At 40.9% G+C, this 25,076-nt stretch overlaps 1 protein-coding gene across 3 annotated transcripts in view; it reads left to right on the top strand.

Annotated features, from left to right (window-relative positions):
* Window positions 1-25,076, top strand: part of LOC125459565 (alpha-1,3-mannosyl-glycoprotein 4-beta-N-acetylglucosaminyltransferase C-like) — a 77,631-nt gene that overhangs the window by 16,195 nt on the left and 36,360 nt on the right. For 2 of the 3 annotated variants that reach the window (XM_048546165.2, XM_048546164.2), the window contains 2 exons: window positions 18,975-19,122; window positions 21,627-24,056. The exons of the other annotated variant lie outside the window; for it this stretch is intronic. In XM_048546165.2, the coding sequence (XP_048402122.1) occupies window positions 18,975-19,122; window positions 21,627-22,777 (1,299 nt within the window). In that variant the 3' untranslated portion in view covers window positions 22,778-24,056. Of the gene's footprint in view, window positions 1-18,974; window positions 19,123-21,626; window positions 24,057-25,076 lie in introns of those variants that run through there. 3 annotated transcript variants of the gene reach the window in all.

Consider the following 25,076-nt stretch of genomic DNA (forward strand, 5'->3'; position numbering starts at 1 on the left):
AGCACTTCCTCAGTACTGCAAGACAGGCAAAATGGCAAGCAGGATGATGGTGCAAGGCAAAAGGAGATGGTAAGGAGTTAAGTCAAGAAACAAAGATTGATCTAGCCGAGATAAAAGTAACAACAGTAGAATTCATATAGGCAGCTGCTATCTGAAAAATTAATAGGAGCAATTAATAACTGAAGTTGTTGAACTTAATATTGACTCTGAAAGGATGAAAGGTTCCTAATTGAAAGAAAATGATTTCTACCGTCTAGCTTCCATTCAGTTTCATTGGCAGAGTTTAGAAGACTGAAATCAGAGTGAGAATAGGATGCAGAGTTCATGTGATTGTCCAGAGCTGTTCACTTAAGTGATATGCCTGATATAAACTCATTAATGGTTCAGGCTTCTGACTTGGTGAGAGTGATATTGGGAGTTAATGGCAAAATGGTACTGTCAAGAAGCCAGTAATCCATTTTCCAAAGCTAACATTCTTGGACATAAGTTTGAACTTAACCATAGCAGATGGTGGAATTTAGTAAATAACCAGAATTAAAAGCAAGCCTAAAGGTGATTATGTCACCACTGTCAATTGCTGTGTAGAGCCCTTGGCTCACTAATTCCCTTTAGGTAAATTAATCTGCTACACTTACCTTACCTGGACTATATGTGACTCCAGACTCTGAGGAATGTGATTGATGCTTAAAGTCATAGGACTTAAACATGCAAATCTCCCAATGGTGGTTACACCCAAGTCATGTATTGTCTAAGATATCTCAATGGGCTCATTGTTGGCGAAGTGTTTCCCTTGTTCGAGATTGATGATCAGCGAAGATCATACTCAATGGCAGAGTAGTCTTGAGGAACAAGGGAGAGGTACTGGTGTCATGGTGACATTTCTGGGCTACTAATCCAGAAAACCCAGGCCAATGTTCTGGGGGTATGGATTTGAATATCACCATGGCAGATAGTGAAATTTGAATTCAGTAGGATTCTTGGGGAAATAAAAGTTTGCATAAAGGTGACCATGTAACCACATTTTCTAAAATAAACTGATTTCTCTCATTTCATTCACTAGCAACATTTTAGGGGAGGAAATCTCTCATTCTTACCTGTTCTGGTCAGCATGTGACTCCAGGCCCCCAGCAGAATGACGTAAATTCTTGAATGCCTTAGGGATAGGCAATAAATCCGAACATCCCATGAATGAATATTAGAAAACTCCACCAGTGAGGATGAGGTTTCCATTATCTCTATATCAGCTCAATGTTAGGAAAATAGGTCAAACTTAAGCAAAAGATGTGGGGATTTTTAAGGCAATAGATTAATAACCCAGAATCATTTCCTTGTGCCGTATTATTAACACTGGATAAAGATTCAGATTATCTAGGTCAGGTCCCACCTGCAAAATTAACCATTTCCTATCAAGTTCATGTCGTGGGACGGTACGAATTCTGCTGCTTAGCGAATGCTCGTGAAATGATACTCAACTTCTTCCAGGAACGAACGGACAAATCTGAAAAGTTACAACAAATATACAAAATGCTGGAAATGTTCAATGTGCCTGGGGACAAATGTGGAAAAAGGAACATAATCTTTCAGGACTATTTCTGAAGGGTCATACATCTGGAACTTTAACTGGTTCTCTCTTCACAAATTTATCTGAGCTACTTAGTGTTTCCAGAATTCTTTTTTTAAATTTCAGATTTGCAGCTTTTGTCATTTTATTTGCTTTTTGCAGTGATTGGAACCAAGTGGATCTTACTGACTATGAGATCCTTGATTGGGTTGTTAACCTGGGCCAATCAGGACGCCCTGGCTGACCAATATAACAAGGGGATTCAGAGTCTTCTCGCTTCAGGGACCAACTCTGAGCTGGCTGCTCATGCCCAGTGTAATGTGCACATGTAAATAAAGGGTGACGAGGTGACAAGATATGAGCCTCTCTGCAGTTATTTCACTTTTGAATAAGTTTTAAAAAAACTTTTCATTGCAAAATCATGAGTTTCTTAAGTAGAGTTATGGAGCACAAATGTTGTGAGTTTACAGCCCTAGAGACTGTACAAAGGAGATTTACAGTTTCACAGATGAGGGATTTTAGTGACAAGGTAATGTCAGAGAAGCTGAGCTGGTGTTCTTGGAACAAAGCTGATTGAGAGGAGATTTGATACTTATACACAGGTTATGATAAGTTTAAATAAAGTAGATACAGAAAAACTGTTCCCATTAGCTAACGGCATTCAAATTGGATTTAATAAAGGATACAGATGTAAAGTTTTGAGCAAGATCTGAAGGGGAATATGAGGAAGAATTTTTTTACAGAGCAATGTCCTGGAACTCAGTGCCTGTGAGTGTCATGAAAACAGACTTGATGAATGATTTCAGAAGGGAAATAAACTTGCAGGAGATGGGGCAGAGAGCAAACACGGATTTGATGAGACACATGGCCTTCTGTGCTCAGTAACTTTGGCTGCAGATGATTTATGCACAATACAGTAACTGGGGTTTAGCAACTAAACATTTTGATGTTTTATTGAAGTTATCTTTTTAAATGTCTTTCTCAGTGACTTCAAATCAAATTACTCAGGTGGTGGTAACAAAAACAGAAACTTCTGGAAAAAGACTGAGCTGATCTGACAGTATCTGACGAGAGGAAGCAGAGTTAATGTTTTGGATCCAGTGACATTTCTTCAAAACTTGACCTGAAATGACAAGTCCATCCTGGGCCTCCTGCAGTGCCACAATGATGCCACCCAAAGGTTGCAGGAACAGCAACTCATATTCCGCTTGGGAACCCTACAGCCTAATGGTGTCAATGTGGACTTCACCAGTTTCAAAATCTTCCCTTGCCCCACCGCATCCCAAAACCAGCCCACTTCGTCGCCTCCCCCCACTGCACCACACAACCAGCCCAGCTCTTCCCCCCCCCACCCACTGCATCCCAAAACCAGTCCAGCCTGTCTCTGCCTCCCTAACCTGTTCTTCCTCTCACCTATCCCCTCCTCCCACCTCAAGCCGCACCCCCATTTCCTACCTACTAATCTCAACCTGCCCCCTTGATCTGTCCGTCCTCCCCAGACTGACCTATCCCCTTCCTACCTCCCCACCTACACTCGTCTTTACTGGCTCCATCCCAGCCTCTTTCACTTGTCTGTCTCCTCTCCACCTATGTTCTCCTCTATTCATCTTCAGTCCGCCTCCCCCTCTCTCCCTATTTATTTCAGAACCCTCTCCCCATCCCCCTTTTCTGATGAAGGGTCTAGGCCCGAAACGTCAGCTTTTGTGCTCCTAAGATGCTGCTTGGCCTGCTGTGTTCATTCAGCTCCACGCTTTGTTATCTCTAAATGTTAACTCTGCTTTCTCCTCACAGATGCTGCCAGACCTGTTGAGTTTTCACAGCAAATTCTGTTTTCGTTGCTGATTTCCAGCATTTGCAGTTCTTTGTTTTTTTTTGTTTGATGGATTCCTTACTCTTGTCAAAAATGCTAACTTTTGTCAATAAACTAGTTTTCAGCTGTGATTATAAGTTTCCAGGGTAGCTTTTCCAAACATCTCTCGGAAGTTGCAGAGAAAAGAAACAGCGATATGCTATTACACTGTCTGATAACTCTGGGCCATGGTCAATTCTATTGATTGCACCCAAAGCTGAAACTGTCGAACTGTTATATTTAGTGTGAATCCATTTTGTGTGCAAAGTCATGTGCAGCTTCATCTTTGCAACAAATTATAATAGAAACAAATGTGAAAGCCATGGCAACAGAACAGAAGAGATTTATTAAGATGCTTTCAAGGATGATAGGTTTTAGTGATAAGGAGAATTGGGTTCTTTTCTTTAGAATGGAGAAGTTTAAGAGGTTCAAACACAAAAGAATGAGTAAGACAAATTGTTTTTTTAAAACAGCATTTTTAACGTGAGGCAAGCTTCACAAAATCAATCATAGAAGCAGAATCAATAAAAGAGAAATATCTGAGGCGCGATTGCACCAGTGACCAAGGACAATGTTTAATAAAAATCATAATAATATGTGTCCATTCTCTGAATTCTTTCCAATATAATGTGATTTCTTGGGTCAAACATCACTGCCAGTATGATCTGGTCTGAGTCTTTCCCATGTATTGTATATGATGTAGACTGGGCTTTTTGTTGTGACAGACGCCTTGAAGTTTCCTCATCACACTATTTACAGTTTCATAAGCTCTTAGACTAAGACATAGTCTGTGCTCTGTGCTTACTGATGTTACGTCTACATTACATGACTGTAACACTGCACATTGTTGCCTGTAATGACTACACTTTACACTAATTCCATTGAACTGCACGCTGGTGAAGGTCAAGTTAAGATCTTTACAGACAGGCCCCTGGTTATGAACGGATCGGTTCCTGAGCATGATTGTATGAATGGATCGGTTCCTGACCATGATTGTGTGTCAATTTGTCTGCATGTCAGAACACAATCCAATCCAATATAAAGTATCTGTTTTTAAGTTAGACCATAAGAATTAGTAGGAGTAGGCTTTTCAGCTCCTTGAGCCTGGTCCACCATATAATAGGATTATATCTGATCCTACACTCCTCACATCTGCTTTCCTGCACTTTCCCCATTCCTCTACTGATCAAAAATCTGTCTATCTCAGCCTTAAATGTACATAAGGACTCAGCCCCCACAGCCTTCTGCGGTAAGGAGTTCCAAAGACTCTCAACTCTCTGAAAGAAGAAATTCCTCCTCATCTTAAATTGGCGCTCCTTAATTCTGAGACTATGCCCTCTGATCCCAGACTTTCGAACAAGGAGAAAGATCCTCTCAGCCTTGACATGCCCCTTAAAAATTCTGAATGTTTCAGAGAGGTCACCTCTCATTCTTCTAAATTCCAATGAGTTGAGCCCCAGCCTGTTTAACCTTTGCTCACAAGACACTCCGTTCATTCCAAGGATCATTCCAGTGAACATTCTCTGAACTGCCTCCAATAAAACAATACATTTTTCTTGAGCAAAACTGCTGACAGTGCTTCAGATGTGGTCTCACCAGTACCTTGTACAGTTGCGGTAAAACTTGGCTGTTCTTATACTCTAACCCCTTTAAAATAAGCACCACATTCCATTAGCTGTCCTGATTGTCTGTTACACCCGTGTGATAGCTTTCTGTATTAGTTACTTCCTTAGTAATTGATTCTAATACTTTTCCAACAGTAGATGTATGACTGATTGGCCTATAGTTACCCACTTTCCCCCTCTCCCTGTTTGAGTAGGGTTGTCACTACGGCAGTTTTCCAATCCTCTGATACTTCTCTAGAATCCAAAGATGTTTGGAAAATTGCAACAATGCATCCACTATGCCCATAGATACCTCTTTCAGATTTCTAGGATTCAGTTCATCAGGGTCAGAGGACTTATCTGCTTTTAGCCCTATTTGTGTGTCTAGTATGAGCGAATGTTTGTGTGACAGCTCCTTAGAAGTAATAGTACTACGGGATCTTGTTTGTAAGTGTGTGAATTTGTAAGTTGGGGATCCCCGAAATATCACATGTTGTGATGTCATCTAACTGTCTTAATGTTATACTGCCTTTCTGGGATGATGCAATAATACAAAGTTTCCCCTTTCTCCTTTAAACAATGAGAGTCCTTTTCCAATAAACCCGCACAAGGATGGACATGGATACATAATCTCTACATATTAAGGTAATGCTTTGGTGTTTGCTCAACACAACAGGATCTAGTCTTGAAATGATCACTTCTAGACATACGGTGGTGGTGGAGGATTGTTTTTCAAAGTGGAGGTCTGTGACCAGCAGTGTGCCGTAAGGATTCATGCTGAATCCACTTCTTTTTATTATTTATATAAATGATTTGGATGTGAACATAGGAGGTATGATTAGTAAGTTTGCAAATGATGCAAAATTGGAGGTATAGTGGACAGGACAGAAAGTATAATTCAAAGTATAAAGGGAACTTGATCAGATGGGACAATGGGCCGAGAGTTGGCAGACGGAGTTTAATTTAGAAAATTGTGAGGTGCTGCATTTTGAAAAGAAAAATCAGGACAGGACTTATACAATTAATGGTAAGGTCCTGGGGAGTTTTGCTGAACATAGAGACCTTGAAGCACAGATTCATTGTTCCTTGAAAGTGGAGTCACAGGTAGACAGGATAGTGAAGAAAGCGTTTGGTATGTTTTCCCTTATTGGTCGGTGCATTGAATATAGGAGTTGAGACGTCATTTTGTGGTTGTACAGGACGTTGGTGAGGCTACTTTTGGAACACTGCATGCAATTTTGGTCTCCCTGCTATAGGAAGGATGTTGTGAAATTAGAAAGGGTTCAGGGAAGATTTATAAGGATGTTGCCAGCGCTGGAGTGTTGAACCATAGGGAGAGGCTGAATAGACTGGGGCGATTTTCCCTGGAGTGTCGAAGGCCAAGCGGTGATCTTATAGATCTTTTTAAAATCACGAGGGGTATGGATATGCTGCATAGACGAGGTCTTTTCGTCAGGGTGAGGGAATCCAAAGCCAAAGGGCATAGATTTGAGGTGAGAGGGAGAAGATTTAAAGGGCACCTTAGGGGCAATTTTTTCAAACAGAAGGTGGTACATGTATGGAAAGTGCTGCTGGAGGCTTTGTACCTTCACTCTGTACTGCGCTATTTGGCATCACAGATGTGAAAGTATACTTTGTCATAGATATGTTTGTTGTTTGGCATTATAGCTTAAGAGCTAGAATCGTTGTCCTTTGTGGTTAATGGTTGATCATGTACAGCTCAAGTATGTTGCAGAATTTGACAGTTGCTTCTTACAATGTTACATGACCTATGTTGGACACAATGATGTGGTATTCTACAAACTCTCATATCTCGAATTGTTACGTTTTGACCCAATTCAATTTGGGGTAGCTGCCTGCACAGTCATTAATCATGTTGTTGTGCCATTTTCTCCATTCTTTCCAACGATGCATTGTGCACATGTGCTTGACTAGTGAGTGTGTGTGGACCTGTCTCCCAAACATGAGAGATGATGGTGAGGGCAAACCATTGCTGGAGGAGTAGCACGTGGATTTAACATGGCTATCCAAAAATCTTGGCAACTCGCTTTGCACTTAACTATTGTGGATTTTAGCATAAGAACAGCGCATTCTGTGAGACTGTTAGGTTGAGGTTAATGAGAAGAGGTAATGAATTGGACACAATTTTCTGCGTGTCTTGGAAGGATGCAAATTGTGTACTGTGGGCTGTTGTTAGACATAATTCATTGTGGAACACCAAACATCCTGGATGTGGTGGTTAATGTGTCAGCAAATGTCTCACTCGTGGTATCTTTGTTTCTTCATCCAAAATAGTCCGTGAAATAGTCAGTCACCAGAATGGGATCATATGCTGGACATGTAAAGTATCACTCACAATCCTGCACTCAGAAGGAATTTTGTGTAGAACAAGAGGTTCTCTTGATTATTGATGAGGTTGACATTTTTTTAAATGACTTGATTAGTTAATTGATGCCCTTACTGATGCCGCACCAATAATTTAATTCACACGCCAATCTCTTGATTGTTTTCTGTGCCCATGTTTCCTACATGTATTCAGTCTGGAATATCTCCATGTAGAGCTTGTAAAATAATCACGTATTTGCCTTTGAAAAGCACATTCCTAGAGAGTCTTATTTATGTCTGCAGAGACGGAAAAAACATGCTGCAAGTGTTCAGGCCACCCACCAATGATGAGCTTTTTGAGCTGGTCACCATCAAATGTAGCTTGCTGAACCTGCTCTGCTCGGCTGTGATCAAAATAAATGAAACTGATGTGGAGACTGCCTCCCAACGCAATGTCGATGCCATCCATCTCTTCGTCTTTGTTCGGAGTGGGATTTGGAATCGTGAGAAGTCCGGTTAGGCTGATCTCAATGTTGCAATCAATTCAATGTATTTTTTAACTATGTTCTGGGCATTGAGATGAAATTCTTACTAGGCAGCAGCATGTTGTCTGCTAAGGGGATTATTGTTTGTTAACGATCTTTTTAACTGAAGATCTCACCTCATTAATTGGAGTTTTCTATCATATCACCCACCAGAAGTGATCTGAATACTGACAGTTCTCGACATCTTGCTACTGCTTAGTGAGAATTTCATGTCAACACCCAGACCCTAGCTAAAAGAGAGTTCCAAACATCTACCATCCCTTGTGGCTTCCTAATTTCTCTTAAACAGTCTGGCCCCAATTCTCAGTCTACGGCATGGTAAGGCATTTGATAAGGGCCCACATTGGCAGGCTGGTCAAAAAGAAAGCCCGTAAGATACTCAGTAATGTGTCAAATTGGATCCAAAGTTGGCTTAGTAACAGGAATCACAGGGTACTGGTAGACAGCTGCCCTTATGAATGAGAAGCTGTTTCAGATGGTGTTGCACAGAGTTCAGTGTGGGAACACTTGCTGTTTGTTTTATACATTAATGAGTTGGACCTCAACGTGGGGTCACCAATTGGAAATTTGTAGATGCCACAAAAATTGGTTGTGTAGATAAGGTTGTAAAGAATGCATGTAGAAAGGTCTCCTTGCTTGGCAGAGCTATCGAATACAAAAGAAGGGATATAATAATGAAACTGTATTGATATTGGTGGGGTCACAACTGGAGTATTATGCACAGCTCTGGTCATCATGTTACAAGGTTGTAATTGCTCTGGAAAGATTTCAAGGAAGATCTACGAGAATGCTGCCAGGCCTGGAGAATTGGAGCTGCATGGAGAGATTGGGGTTGTTTTCCTTGGAGCAGAGAAGGCTGAGGTGTGACATGACTGACATATGCAAAATTCTGAGGGGTAGAGATAGAGTAGATGGTAGGAACCTGTTTCCCTTGGCAGAGAGTTCAAAAACCAGGGGTTAGAGATTCAAGCTGAGTGACAGAAGGAGTAGAGGGGTTAAGATTAGGAAAAATCCTTTTATACAGAGGGTGGTGGGGCCTGGAATTTGCTGCCTGAGTTGGTGGTGGAGGCAGAGACCCTAAACTCTTTTAAAAAGTACCTGGCTCTGCACCTTCCAGAGAGAGGGAACTGAACACCAAGGCTAAGCAAAGTTGAATAATCTCGATATCAGAATCAGGAAACCAAGTCCTGTCTTCCCAGTTGTTTTCTACCTTAGCCAATAATCGATATTCCATATTTGTTTGTCTATTTGCTAGTGCAAGTGAGGCAAAGTTTGTAAGGGGATTACTGTTTTAGGTAATAGCATTATATTACAGTGGATCATATCTGTTTAGTTATCATCTAATTACTGATAATAAATAAGTTCTTTTTAGTGCAGAAACCTGGTCCATTCTTTCTATTAACCCTCATCTGAAAGTCATGTAAATTGGAGTACCTTTAAAAAAAAATTAACATTTGGTATGACTCCAGGAATAGCAGGGCTGTCTCTCTCTCTCCCTCTCTCTCTCTTTCTACCTCTACCTCTACCTCTCGCGCTCTCTCTATTTAGTTGTTTAACCACCTATCCATCCATGGGATGTGGGCATTGCTGGCTGACCAGCATTTATTGCCCGTCCCTAGTTGCCCTTGAGAAGGTGGTCCAGACCTGCCGCCTTGAACTGTTGTAGGTAGACCCACAATATCCTGAGGGAGAGAATTCCAGAATTTTGACCTAGCATCAGTGAAAGAATGACAATATATTTATTTCTGTTTTGAGACAACTGCTTCACATTTGCATCCTTCTTCTCACAGAGGGTTAATGATATCTTCTTTTGATTTCTTAAAGTGCCTTAAAGAATGACTTTAATGGGTATAGAGTCAATAAGCTGCTCTACTCAAACTGTTCAATGGTTTTGCCTGGCTGTTTTTGAGATGACTTAACTCAAGCCTATGAATCCTGAAGTTGACCTGAACCTTAAACTAATTTTATAAAAACTGTAATATTTTGTAAGGATCTTTATGGTCTTCATTGCAAATGTCAAAGGATTTTATTCTTCTTAACTCATCATTTGAAAATGCAACAACACATTTGATTGCTGGTCTTTCTTTATCAGCTACATTTTGATCTATGAAAAAGAGATTTTTTTTATATAACTGAAATTCTGACAAAGTATCAATGGAGTTGCAATCCATGCTCAGATGTTGCCTTCTCTCTTTAATGTGCAACTTTATGCTGCCTAAAAATGACAATGTAAAAAAATGTGTTGCAGCATTGCCTTTTCTTATTTTTTGTAGTTCATTTCTTTTAATCTCTTTGTTATTGGTGCTACTTTGAAAGCTACTACTTTAAATAAAATAGTTCTGCAATGCCCATTGATGGCCAGGAATGTCACATATGCTACTTTTCACTGCTTTTAGGCTGTTTCCACAGAACCAAAGTGACGTATGTGCACAGAAAATACTGAAATAATGCTGCATGTTTGGCTGTACTTTCATCCTCAGATTGTTTCACGAGACTGGAGCTATCCAGGGCCTCCTGCAAAGCTGTTCTTTTTTTGAACCTGCACATTTTGGCTTCCTGACTATTTTAAAGAAAGAGTGTTCTCTTAAACATTCTTCCAACCGTAAGGTTGCAGTGCTTCAGTGCAGGTTGTAACACTTAGGCTTAATTGTTTGTTGTAAACTTCAGTTCGGATTCGGTTGGTGATGGGGGATGGTTAGAAAAATTACTGTCTTCAGAACTGCCGTAATATGGTCACCTTTTCAGCAATTAGTAGCAAAGTGCTGCCATTGGGTTTTATTGTCCACTTATTTCCACTGGGAAGTGGCTTATTGGGTTGAACAGCACTGTCAGTATGTATGGTCTGACTCTTTCCCTAAATGTTAAGCTATATAACAGACACCAGGAAGACTGTGTTTTGTTGAGACAGATGTCTTGATGTTTATTAACCACACAAATCATTTACACTGTTGTATCATCTCAGATTTACACACTTGGAGTTCTATGATTAATTACTGATGTTGGCTGTCTTGATGACTGTAACAATGCATATATTGATTGCAATGGTTACATATTGCAAAGATTCCTTTGCACTGCATATTATTGAAAGTGAGGTGAGGACCTTACCACTGGAGCACCATATGTTGTGATGCTATCTAACTGTCTGTAAGGGTACGCAACCTTTCTGGTATTCATGTAATAATATAACATACTATCAGTATAAAACTTTGGCAAAGATCTGTAGCTCAGGTTGTGGATGAAGTTGTTGACTTGCTTGCTGAGCTGGCTTGTTCTCATTTAGACGTTTCATCACCATGCTAGGTGACATTATCAGTGCAGCCTTCAATGAAGTGATATTATTCTACTCCACTTGGAATTTATACTGTCCGGTCTGTTCAGTCATTTCCGAGTTTGATCTGCCTGGGTTTATGTATGGGGTCCAATTCTGTGTGTTTGTTGATGGAAGTATGGGTGGAGAACCATGCCTCTATGAATTCCCATGCGTGTCTATGTTTGGCTTGGGCTACTGTCGTTACTTTGTCCCAGTTAAACTGATGGCCTTCATTGGCTTAATGTACTGATATTAAGGAGAGTTTGTTGTGTTGTTTTGCTTCTGGTTGATGTTTGTGTATCCTGATGGCTAGTTTCCTTCCTGTCTGCCCGATGTAATGTTTATGGCAGTCATTACATGACATTTTGTCAACCACATTGGTTCTGCATGTTGTGGGAATGGGGTCTTTCATCCTTATGTGTGTTTGTTGTAGAGTGCCTGTGGACTTGTGGGTCACCATGATTCCTAGTGGTCTTAGTTCTGATACTGTGAATTTAATCCCTGTGAATATGCTGTTGATGAGGTAGTGGGTCTCTTCTAATTTGTTGCGTTTAATAATGATAAGCGTGTCATCCACATACCAGGTCTGCAGTTTAGGTCGAATGTGGGGGAGGTGGTGTGTTCTCGTCTTTGCATGACTGCTTCTGCAATGAGCCCTGAGATGGGTGATCCCATTGGTGTACCATTGATCTGTTTGTATACTTGACCATTAAAGATGAAGTGTGTGATGAGGCAGTGGTTTAGTAATTTAAGCATGTTACCCTTGCTGATGGGGCTGCTGGTCTGTGTTGCTGTTTCCCCTAGTAATGCGGCCACTGCTTCTTTGGCTAGTGGGATGTTGGATGATGTGAATAAAGTTGTGACATCAAAGGAAACCATAATCTCATCGTCGCTGATTTTTATGTTCTTGAGAGTATTGAGGAAATCTTGGGTCGCGTGGATAGAATGGGGTGATCCGTCTACTAGGTGTTTCAATCTCTGTAGTAGGTGCTTGGCCAGTTTGTATGATGGAGTGCCTAGTAGGGAAACAATGGGTCTGAGGGGGGTGTCTGGCTTAAGTACTTTAGGCAATCCATAGAAGTGGGGGGGTGTTTGTGCCTTCTGGTTTCATTCTAATGAAGTCTGCCTTGGTTATCTGCCCTGCATTCTGTAGTCACTTCAGTGTCTGGGTGACCCTATTACCTAGCTGTGGCGTTGCCACCTGTTGATAAGTGTTTGTACCTGCCAGCAATGCCTGTGCTTTCTTAATGTAGTCTGGTTTGTTCATAATGATGGTCATGCACCCTTCGTCTGCTGGTAGGATTATGACGTTCTTGTTTTTCCCGAATTTATCTAGTCCTTTTCTCTCTGCTGTGTTCAGGTTGTCCCTTTTGTTCCTTCTGTGCAGTGTGAGGATTATAGTTTGTTGGATGCTTGTTGTGTTTTGTCCTTGTTGTCTTTTAATGTAGTCTCCTGAGCGGCCATGAAGTCTGTGCTGTTTGCATCTTTATGGTTATAGTTCATTCCGTGTAATGGGACAGCTTTCTCAGTTTATGTCAGGTGTCTGTTGAATAGGGTTCTTATCCATGTGTCCAGTTGTTGTTGTCCTTGTTTTCGTGGTGGTTCAGTTTGATGAGTTTTTCCTGTAGTTCGTGTCTCCTCTTTGTTTTGGGTTTTGTGTTGATTGATGGTGATGGCCTGTTCTGGGGTTGTAGTCCATTGCTGATCTGTAGAGTTTAGATACTGTGATTTTTGGCACTAAATTTCTTGTGGAGTTGGTTATGAACATCTTTAATTGTTGCTTGTAGCATTCCGCGTCTGTTCTGTTCAGCTATTTTATATGCCTGTGGGTTGTTGAGTAGAAGTTTGTACTTCATGCTGCAAGGCAGTACCTGGTTCCTGAGGCAGTCGTGGAGGAACTGAAGCTGTTCACGGGGAGAGCTCACTCGGTCTGCAAGGGTTTCCCATCGTCTGGCAGTTTTTAGCATGTTACGCTCACAGTTGCTTAAAGTCTTGACAAAGATATATAGCTCGGGTTGTGGGTGAGGTTGTTGACTTGCTCGCCGAGCTGGCTTGTTTTTGTTCAGATATTTCATTGCCATGCTAGGTGACATCATCAGAGGAGCCTCCGATGAGCTGATATTATTCTACACCGCAACCTAACACACTGGCCACACTGCCCTACAGCAAGAACATATTGGATCCGACAACAAAACTCCTATGGCCACTAGGAATCATGGTGGCTCACAAGCCCGCAGCCACCCTATGACAAATACACAGATTAAAGACTCCATTCCCACAACATACAGAACCAATGTGGTTAACAAAATATCATGCAATGACTGCCACAAATATTACATCAGACAGACAGGAAAGAAACTAGCCATCAGAATACATAAACATCAGCTAGCAGCAAAAACCAGCCCGACAAACTCTCCTTAATATCTGTACATTCGGACAATGAAGGCCAACAACTTAACTGGGACAAAGTAACCATTGCAGCCCAAGCCAAACATAGACATGCACGGGAATTCATAAAGGCATGGTTCTCCACCCACACTTCAATCAACAATAGAATTAGACCCCATATACGGAGCCAAACTGATTAAAACTGGAAGTGACAGTACTCACTATAATGGACTGGACAGTATAAATTTCAAGCAGAATAACCTCACTTCATTGGAGGCTCCACTGATGATGCCACCTTGCCTAGTGATGGAAAGTCTGAAGGAGAACAAGCCAGTTTGGCAAGCAAATCAACAACCTCATACTATCAGTATTTCTAGATATAGGTTAGCTCTGTAATCTCCTCCAGCTATATACTTCCTTCCTTTCTCTGCACTCCTCCAATTATAGCCTCTTGTGCATCCCTAATTTTAAACAGTCCACCATTGCTTCAGCTTCCTGGGCCTTAAGCTTTGTAATTCTCTCCCTAAAGTCTTAACCTCTTTCTCTTCCTTTAAAATGCTTCTCAAAACTTAGCTCTGGTAATAAAAATATATAGCCATAAGAAATAGGAGCAGGAGTAGACTACTCAGCCCTTTGAGCTTGCTTCACCATTCAATAGGATCATGACTGATATGACATTCCTCATGTCCATTCTCCTGCATTTTGCCGGTAACCCTTGATTCCTTGACTGATCAAGATACTATCAATCTCAGCTTTAAATATAAGCAAGGACTGTTTCCCCACAACTCTCTGGCAAGAAGTTCCAAAGACTCTCAACCTGCTATCAGAAAAAAATTCTCCTCATCTCAGCCTTAAATTAGAGCCTCTTAATTATGAGACTGTGCACTCTGGTCCTAGACTCTTCCAGGAGGGGAAACATCCTGTCAGCATTTACTCTGTCAAGCTCCACAAAACTGTATTTTCAGAGGTAGAGATTTGGTGGGCTGAAGAGCCTCTGCTGTACTGTGCGATTCTATAATCCTATATGCTTCAACGAAATATCTTATTTTTCTAAGCCATTAACATTTCTTTCCATCATTTTTGGCTGTATTTCATCCTCAGATTGTTTTGCCAGATTGGGGCTGTCCCAGCCCTCATGCAAAACTGCTGTTTTTATTTGAATAGCACATTGTGGCTTCCAAATTCTTTTAAAGAGAGTGTTCCCATAAATGTCCTTCTTCTCTTAAGGTGGTAGTGTATCAGTGCCAAGTATAGCACTTGGGATTGGTTGTTTGTTGTATTTTGAAGTCAAGTAGATGATGAGGGATGGTATATATTCTTCTGCCTTAAGTTTTTTTTGTGGCTTTGTTTCAATTTCTGTAAGACATCTTGAACATTGCATTATAAACATAAATTGTTGCTGGGATGTATGGTGATTTTGTGAGAAACCTCATGGACGTTAAATTGAAGAGTTGGAAAAACCACAAACTATGGGACCCTTGATCCCTATGATATACTCCTTTCAGTGGGAAGAAGAATTGGTGTGTTTCTTCTTCAGAAACCAGTGAATCTGTGGAATTCTTTAATGCAGAGAACTATCAAGCTAGATCATTCAAGGCTGAGATAGATAGACTTTTAAAAAATAAGAGAGGTGAAGAGCAGGGGATGCGGGTCTTATTTGATTGCCCTTAAAAGAGCCAGCATAATTACAGAATGCTGAGTAGCTTACTTCTGCACTGAATAAGTCTGCGAAAGTACAAGTTTAAACATGCGGCATGAAGCTTGACAGGAAGAACCGCAAAAGTATAATTCTTACCTGTCACTATTTTGGATTGACTAAAATGGAAGGATAACCATGTAGCCAGTCCTAGTTCCCAAATAATAAAAACAGAATCTGGAAATTTGGAATAAAAACATAAAATGCCAGAAGTATTTGGCAACCGAGGCAGCAACACTAGGGAGAAAAGAGTTAACTTTGTCAGAACTGGAAAAGGTTTAAAACAAGGACAACATAAGCAGAGAAAAGCAAGGGAACGCCATTGCTAACTTCATTGCGTGTCTTAATATTGCTGTTGAACTCACTTGTTCAGAAGTTAGAAAACAACTGGAGATGGTGAGGAAAAAGTCGAAGGTTGGAAGCCATACAAGGAAAGCTACAGGAATAAATTTAACCTGGCTGGTAATGCTGTTTTATTTTAAAAGAAATTCAGTCATTGGATGTGGATGTCATTGGCTGGACCAGCATTTATTTCCCATTCCTAGTTGCCCTGGAGAAGGTGCTGGTGAGTTGCCTTCTTGAACTGCTGAAGTGCATGTGCTGTGGGTTTTCCCACACTGCCCTTGGGGAAGGAGTTTGACCCAGTGATGCTGAAGGAATGACCATATATTTCCAAGTCAGGATGGTGAGCGGCTTGAGGGAACTTGCAGGCAGTGGTGTTCTTATGTATCCACTGCCGTTGTCCTTCTAGATGGAAGTGGTCACAGGTTTGGAAGATGCTGTCTAAAGATTTTTGGTGAATTTCTGCTGTACATCTTGTAGATAGTACACAGTACTGCTGCTACTGAGCATTGTTGGTGGAGCGAGTGGATGCTTGTGGATTTGGTGCCAGTCAAGTGGGCTGCTTTGTCCTGGACAGTGTCAAGTTTTCTGAATATTGTTAGCGCAGCACCCATCCAGGCAGGTGGGGACTATTCCTGACTTCTGCCTTGTAGATGGTTGACAGGATTTGTGGAATGAGAATGTGAGTTACACACTGCAGTATTCTAGCCTCTGACTTGGTCTTGTAGCCATTGTGTTTATGTGGTGAGTCCAGTAGAGTTTTTGGTCGGTGGTAACCCCAAGGATGTTGATGGTGGGGAATTTAGTGATGGGAACTCCATTGACTGTCAAGATTGGATTCTCTTATTAGAGATGGTCATGCCTGGCATTTGCATGGCACAAATGTTACTTGGATTGTTCAGTGTCTGAGGGTCACAAATGGTGCTGAACATTGGACAATCATCAACAAATTTCCCCACTTCTGGCATTATGATGGGGCAGCTAAAGATGGTTAGGCTTAAGGCACTTCTCTGAGGAACTCCTGCAGAAATGTCCTGAGGTGAGAAGACTGACCTCCAACAACCACAACCATCTTCATATGTGCCAGGTATGGCTCCAACCACCAGAGAGTTTTCCCTTCACTTCCTGTTGGTGCTGTTTTTTTTCTAGGCGTCCTTGATGCCACAGTTAGTCAAATGTAGGCTTGATGTCAAGGGTTGTCACTCTCACCTCACCTCTGGATTTCAGCTCTTTTGTCCATGTTTGAGCCAAGGCTGCAATGAGTTCAGGAGTAGAGTGGACCTGATGGATCCCAAACTGGGGGTCAATGAGCAGATTTTTGCTGAGCAGGAGCTGCTTGATAGTGCTGTTGATGACACCTTCCATCACTTTACTGATGATCGAGAGGAGCTTGACAGAGCAGTAATTAGCTGGGTTGGCTTTGTCCTGCTTTTTATGTACAGGATATACCTGGGCAATGTTCCACATTGTCACGTAGATGCCAGTGTTGTAGCTGCACTGGAACATCTTGGCTAGGGGAGAGGCAAGTTCTGCAGCAAACATCTTTAGTACTATTGCTAGAATGTTGGCAGGGCTCATAGCCTTTGCAGTAACCAGTGTCTGCAAGCGTTTCTCAATACCACATAACGTGAATCAAATTGGCTGAAGACGGGAATTTGCGACGTTGGGAATCACTAGAGGAGTCCAAGATAGATCATCCACTCACTGGCCCAGTATTTCTGTGAAAACTTCAGCCTTATCTTTTGTACTGATGTGCTGGGCTCTTCCATCATTGAGGATGGGGATATTTGTGGAACCTCTTCCTCTAGTGTGTTATTTAATTGCTGACCACCATTCTGGGCCATTCTAAGGACTGCAGACCTTAGATCTGATCTGCTGGTTGTTGGATCATTAATTCTGTCTATCCCTTGCTACTCATGTTGTTTAACATGCAAATAGTTGGTTTGATGGCTTCATCAGGTTTGCACCTCATTTTTAGATATGCCTGGTGCTGTTCCTAGTGTGCCCTCCCGCACTATCCATTGAACCAGAGTTGATCCCCTGGCTTGATGGTAATTTTTGTGTGGGGAATACGCCTGTCCATAAAGTTGCAGATTGTTCTGGAGTACAATTTTGCTGCTTTTGGCCCACAGTGCCTCATGGATGCCTAGTCTTGAGTTACTAGATTTGTTCAAAGTCTGTCCCATTTAGCACAGAAATAGTGCCACAGAACACAAATGGAGAGTATTCTCAATGTGAAGACAGGACTCTTGTTGATACTATCATGGACAGATGCATCTGTAGCTGGCAGATTGGTAAGGTTGAATAACACAGTGGAGCTGGAGGAACACTGCAGGCCAGACATCATCAGAGGAGCAGAAAAGTTGATGTTTCGGGTCGGGAACCTTCTTCAGAAATCACATTTGTTTTTCCCTCATGTTGATTCCCTCAGTATCTTCTGCAGACCCAGTCTTGTAGCTATGTCCTTTAGGACATAATCGGACCTGCAGTGGTATTGCTGTCATAGTGGTGGACGTTTTGCACCCTTGCCACTCTAAGTGTTGTTCACCATGGAGGAGTACAGATTCATCAGGCGAGGGAAAACAGTTAAGACTCTGTAGCAATTGATACAACTGATTGGCTTGCTTGGCCATTTTAGAGAGCAATTGAGTGTCAAACACATTGGCTATTTATCTGGACTCACATGTAGGCGAGACCAAGTAAAGGATTTCAGATTTCCTTCCCTCAAATGTACCAGGTGTACTTTTCTGACAATTAGCAATGGTTGCATGCTCATCATTAGATTCTTAATTCCACATTTTTAAAATTGAATTCAAATTCCACATCTGCTGTGGTGGGATTCAAACTCAGGTTCCTAGGGCAAAGGCTGTTTTTCTGGATTAATGTTCTCAGCTGTGGAAATATAAATGTGTAATATTATTCCTTGTACCATTTCCCCCGTTGTTTTCTTCCAGGAAGATGTGTTGTTAACACTGGCAGGCTGAATATGTTGTACTAGTTTTGGAGATTTGAGAGTGAATCTTGCATGCTATAAAGAAGGATACCAAATATTCTGGCCTCATTAGGGAAATTTAAGTGGCTATTAGATAGGCATATGGATGATAGTGTAAGGTAGAGGTGGAGGTCAGATAGACTTTAGGATAAGGGTAAAAGCTTGGCACAACACCGTAGGCCGAAGGGCCTGTCCTGTGCTGTACTGTTCTACGTTCTATGTAATGGATTTACAGTTCCTTATTCTCATATAGAACCACAGTATTCCAGTTTGTTAGTAGATAAGTTGTTATTTTAGTCTTGTGATTCCTCAATAAAGATTTAACTCATGCATTTCTTTGATTTTACAAACTTTGATTTTAGAACATTGCTTGGAATGAAAAAAATAACAGTGGAGAACTGGGGAAAATCTGCAAACAACAATGGCAGAATTCACCAGCGGAGATCACGTTTTCCCACCCATTGAATATTTCTTACTTTTATTTAGCAGGGACTGCTCCTAAGAGTAGAAGTAAGTATACTGAATTTTCATGAGAAATTTTATTTCTTTCAATCAACTATTTTGTAGATATTATTTAAGATAACGCAGGGCAGGAACACAGGCCAGGCTTCTCCAGTCTATTTCTCCCCTTGGCACCAGCATCTTTCGGTACATTGCCCCACATGTGGAGGACCGTCACTTATCTACCCACTATTGAATTCCTGTCTTCTGGAGGATTGAAACTAGGGCTGTTTCCCTTCAAACACATTTTCCTCCACTGTGTTTTGAAAGGTTAGATGTTTTTCAGTCAACTTGTTCAGAGATGTTATTATACACCTCTGGAGCAGGTGGGACTTGAACAGAGGCCTCCTGGTTCAGACAGAGGGACACTACCACTGCATCACAAGACCCCTAGATTTTGAAAGCTTATTCATTCTTATGATATTGGCAACACCTAGGAGGCAAGTATTTTGTTGTTTATCTCCAAGATCATCATATGTTCCACTCAGCTATTTAGGAGCCAACTAAATTGGTGTGGGACTTCAGTAATATTTGGCCTGAGACCATGTAAGAACTGCAGATTTCCTTTCCTAAAGCACATTATTGAATATCTACAACAATTCAACAACTTCATAAAAACCAAAAGAACTGTGGTTGCTGTAAATCAGGAACAAAACCAAAGCTGCTGGAAAGGCTCAGCAGGTCTGGCAGCACCTGTGGAGGTGAAAACACAGTTAACATTTCGGGTCCGGTGACCCTTCCTCAGATCCTTCCTCAACTTCTAGTTATTTTTATTGATCCAGCTTTTCATTTCACATTCTTTACTGATCCATAGTGGGAAATGAGTTCATGTTCTGTAGATTTTAAGTTTTGATTCTGGATTACTAGTCCAGTATTATTATCATGAAGCCACTATATATGAAATAAAACAAAATACGATGGAAAATTCAACAGGTTTGGCAGCAACTGTAAAGAATGAAACATAATGTTTCAATTCCAGTAGGATCTACAACACCACCACTACCTCTTCACTGCAGCACCATGAATCGTGCATAATCCATTTAGCCCTATCTTCCTGAACACATATTTCAGTCCTGAAATACAGATTTACCTCTTGTTTCCAACTCCTCCATTTTGATAGTTTTTGACCTCTTTTAGACATTATTTATGAACTAGAGTGAGAACGGACTATTAGAACATAAAACACCTTACTTGCACAATCAACCATGTGCTCCAGTTAGACCTCTATGCCTATTCCAATAATCTTCTGACCAACTACATCATCTGGTTAGATTAACATGTGCTTGTGCCAGATCTCACTTCTGTATCCTAACTCTTATTCATCTATAATCTTTTCCTGTGTTGAAACACATTGGCTGTCAGTCTGGCATGTCTTGATCTTTAAAACTCTCATCCTTGTTTCTAGAACCTTCCATGGTCTAGTCCATTTCCTTACTCTGCAATCTCCTGCAGCACCCAAAGCTTCTTTACACCTTTAATTCTGGCTGTCTTGCCATCCCTCTCCCATCGGCAGCTCTGTCTTTGCTTTCTTAGGCCCTAAATTATAAATTAGAGAGGTAGAAGGGGATGAGGCCATGGATGGATTTGAACTCAAGGATGAATAATTTAATGTTGGCTCCACTCCTGACAGTGGGTCAGTGTGGATCAGTGTACACTTTGGGGTGTGGGCCAAGTTGATGAGCCGAAACCAAGTTGTGGGGAATGTAATGTATCTTTTCAACTTTTCTTGATAGGTAGAAAATATTGGCTCAGATTTTACTGCACATCTTGCCCTATTAGTAAGATGATTTTATGCTTCATTCAACTTTAAATGGTTTTGCACTGTAACTTGCTGGGAATGTGAACTGTTAAGGGTACACCATGGACAGTGTGGCATCTGGTACATCAGTGAATGATGGGGCCAATAGTCTATTACTTTCACCAATGAGATTTATGGATTGAAAAGAAACAGAGGAACAGGAAAAAGCAAATTGGGCGAATTGGAGACAAATGAGGTGCAGAAAGAAAATTAAAGGGAAGGACAAATAGATTTAATGGAAAAAAAGAGAGGAAAGACTATGGTCTGAAAATGTAATGTTTTAAAACAAAAATCTCTAAATCATTGCATATCTGCAGGATTGAGATTAAATTCTGGGCCAAAGAGGTTAGTAGAATCGTAGAAGACAGATCTCCTCATTAAAACTGTCCTGACATTATTAATAAGCCGCACTATGTTACTGGAATGCGTTCAATGGGCAACTAATATGCAATCTTATGGAACACAGGGGCATATACAGGACTTGAGATATAGTGGTGGAAATCACCTAGCAATGTGTGGCAATTCACAATGCATTGCGAACCTCTTCCTTGTCAGAGGTCGTTGGGTGACTTAGAGTGTTAATAACAGGGAGCTCCATTAAAAGTTATTATGTTCCCAACGATTTCTATCCAGTTGAGTGTTCTTTCTTAGAATTCTAAGCAAGAGGGTTTATGATAAAATCTAGAATTCTGAAATTTTGTTTTGGTCTCTCAAGAATTCTTGTCAATAGGGATCTCAACGGTCAAACGAGTGAGAGAAAACTACTTGATGGGCACACTTCAGTCCATTTTTGAGAGGTCTAGCTATGAAGAGCTGGAACAGATGGTGGTGGTGATTTATCTTGCTGATTTTGACGTGTCCTGGAATTTAAAGACTGCTGAAGAGATCAAAGCCAAGTTTACATCACATATCAGTGCAGGACATCTACTTGTCATTCAGTGTTCAAAGCACATTTATCCAAGACTAGTGGGTCTCAAGAGAAATTACAATGACCCTCAAGAGAGAGTTCAATTCAGGTCAAAGCAGAATGTGGATTATGCTTTCCTGGTCAATTTTTGTTCTGAACTGTCTGACTACTACTTAATGTTAGAGGATGATGTTTTTTGTGCTAAAAACTTCCTTTCCTCCATGAAGAAGTTTATCAACGTGAGTAAGGGCTCATCATGGACAACTCTAACCTTCTCAAAGTTGGGTTACATTGGGAAACTCTACCACAGTGTTGACCTTCCCAAACTGGCCAGGTTCCTGCTGATGTTCTACGATGAGATGCCTTGTGACTGGCTATTAGAACTCTTCCACAGGTCCAAGGCCCAACCCAATGAGATGAGATTCAAGCCATCCCTCTTCCAACACATGGGCACATACTCATCATTTCAAGGTAAGCACAACAAGCTGAAAGATGATGAGTTCCAGGAGCATATGGGTAGTTTGCCTGATAATCCCCCTGCATTGGTTTTCACTAATATCCCAGTTTATGAGCAGTATTTGCCTGCCAAAGCTTATGAATTAGGAGTTGGTCAATTCTGGGGTAAGTCCCTAAAGGAGGGAAACTACTTCCTGATTGTCTTTGAGCACCCAGTTAAGGTCAGTAAAATCTGTGTTTTGACTGGATCTCCTGAACACAAGGGGGATATTCTCCGCTCTGGGATCCTGCAGGTGGGAAGAGATAAGGCAACAGTAAATGATCATCAGGGCTGCAAAACATATAGTCAGCTTGGCACATTTGACGCAGGCAAGTTTGAAATGGAAAATGTTACAAACCATTTCTCTGAGGCAATGGAATGTGTACGTGTGCTGGTGACAGAGGATCAGACAGACTGGCTTATCATTTCTGAGGTGAAAATTTGGATTGAAAAGGAGAAATAATGTTCTTCCCCTCTCTTTGAGATATTTCTGCCTTATCATGCATTGCCCAAGAGTTTGTAATGTAGCATCTTCAATGACAGGCAAGCTTTTGCCATAATGCTGTATCTCACTGGATAACACTGTAACCTGAGAATCCAAAGGTTGTGGGTTCAAGTCTAGTTCTGGAGGTGTGATTGCATAACCCAGGTGGACACTCCTTTGCAGGACTGAGGGAGCGCTGCACTATTGAAGGTGCTGTCTTTTGAAAGAGGTACGAAAGTCCCCGACTTTCTTCTCTTCCCAGGGCCACTAGGGGAATGCAGAGCAAGTGGATTAGTTTGAACTGTTTTATCCAGCAGTCAGCACTGGTATGCTGGGTTGAACAGCAAGTGTGTTAGAAACGTGTTTAGTTCTAATGACACTTTTACACCCATTCATCTAGACTATAGATGCACCTATCTAACTAAATCATACGAAACTCCTACATCGTGGGCTGAACCCTGTGCTGTACTGTTCTATGTTCTATCTCTTTTGGTAATTGTAAATATTCAGTGAAAACTGAAAAGTTTTGCAATTCTTCTAATATTCCACCAGAGGACAGCATAAGCCAGCAAATAAAACAGCAGCAGGTGCATCTTCTCATGCAGAAGGATCATTCTTGCCTTTCATTTTTTAAAAAAAATGTACAGAACCCTTTATACAGTTCTTGAAGCTTCTAAGAATCATGACCAGAGCCAGATTGTTGACTTATGGCAGTGTCAACAATTAGTCATATCCATTGACTGTCTACACCAGCTGACTTCGTAGTGCACTTTGGTCTAGGCATCAAAACGTTGTGGGTTCAATTCTCACTTGAGTCTTGACCACAAAATAATAGCTAATACAGTGGTGTAGTACAGAAAGAGAAAATCCTCTCAGGTAAATGTCCAAGATTCCATGACTACTATTTCAAAGAAGAACAAGGCAGTTATCCCCAGTGTCCTGGCTAATACCAATCTTTTAATCATCGTTGATTATTATTGATTATCAATATTAATCAATAAAGATTAACTGGTAGTTTCCACTTTGCTGTTTTGAGGAAGTAATTGTGCACAAATTTCCTACATTTTATACTAATCACACTTCAAAAAAAGTTAATTATTTGTAAAATACTTTACATGTTAGCAGAAAATATATTCTTCAAGACTCTCTCACTGAGACTTCAAAATGGCTATGGTAAATCATTGCCCTTGAACATTACTTTCTTTTGATTCTAATTTCTGGATTTTGTTGTCATATTTTTCAGTGATTTGCATTTTAATGAACAGTCAATAAAGAGAAATTTTCTTAAAAAAACTCATGGTTCTAAAAGTTGCATGAATCTTTGGAAACCTGGAAGTGTTTAATTTCAAAATAATTTCACAAGGTTAAGTAGACAATTTCTACTGGTTAGTGAAGTGGCACTAAGAATTTTCTGACAGAATTATCAATTGAAAAATAGGAACGGATACTTAGATTCTATGAGTAAAGCATTATCTTCTAACACAGGAATTTAACGCATTCTGTTCCTAGCTGATTGGATGGCAATGCAGAGTCACGCTAAGAACATGGGGTTCAATTCTCACACTGGCTGAGGTTACCATGAAGGACTCTTATAGAATCACAGAGATGTACAGCTCAGAAACAGACCCTTTGGTCCAACCCATCCACGAGACCAGATATCTTAAATAAATATTGTCCCATTTGCCAGTATTTGGCCCATATCCCCTAAACCCACTCCTTCTCAACCTCTTCCCTCACCTGATGTTAAACCAGCTGTCACTCTCACCCTCTCCCTAATGAGGGCCTAGCCTTTCAGTCTGGTAGGACTGTGGTGACTTTACTATTTACTAGGCCAAAGAGAACATGCATGTGTTGCCTGCTGCCTTGTGAATATCACAGAATGTGTAAGATATAGAGCAAGAGGTGGCATTCAGCACCAGGAGCTTCATTTACCATAAATTATGTTACATCTGATCTGTATCTTCACTCACCTGGGCTCCCTGCCTCTCTCATCCTTATCACCACAAAATCTATCAATCCTAGTCTTGTAATTACCAGTTGACCCCAGCTTTATCACACCAATGACGACAAGTGACCTTTATATAGCAGCTTTAATATCCAAAAGTGCTTCAGCTGTTTGGAAGAGCTCCACATCTGAAAGTTCCTTTTAAACTTTCACCACGCCCCAGCCCCCGTTATTGACAGAGTCTCTTGAAATAAAGTCCAGTTAATTGATGTCATTACTTTAGTAAAGTTACATCACCCGTTAGCAGGATGATGGAGCACATTCTGTTTCCAA

Source organism: Stegostoma tigrinum, chromosome 17, assembly GCF_030684315.1.
Source record: "Stegostoma tigrinum isolate sSteTig4 chromosome 17, sSteTig4.hap1, whole genome shotgun sequence".
Classification (NCBI taxonomy): domain Eukaryota; kingdom Metazoa; phylum Chordata; class Chondrichthyes; order Orectolobiformes; family Stegostomatidae; genus Stegostoma; species Stegostoma tigrinum.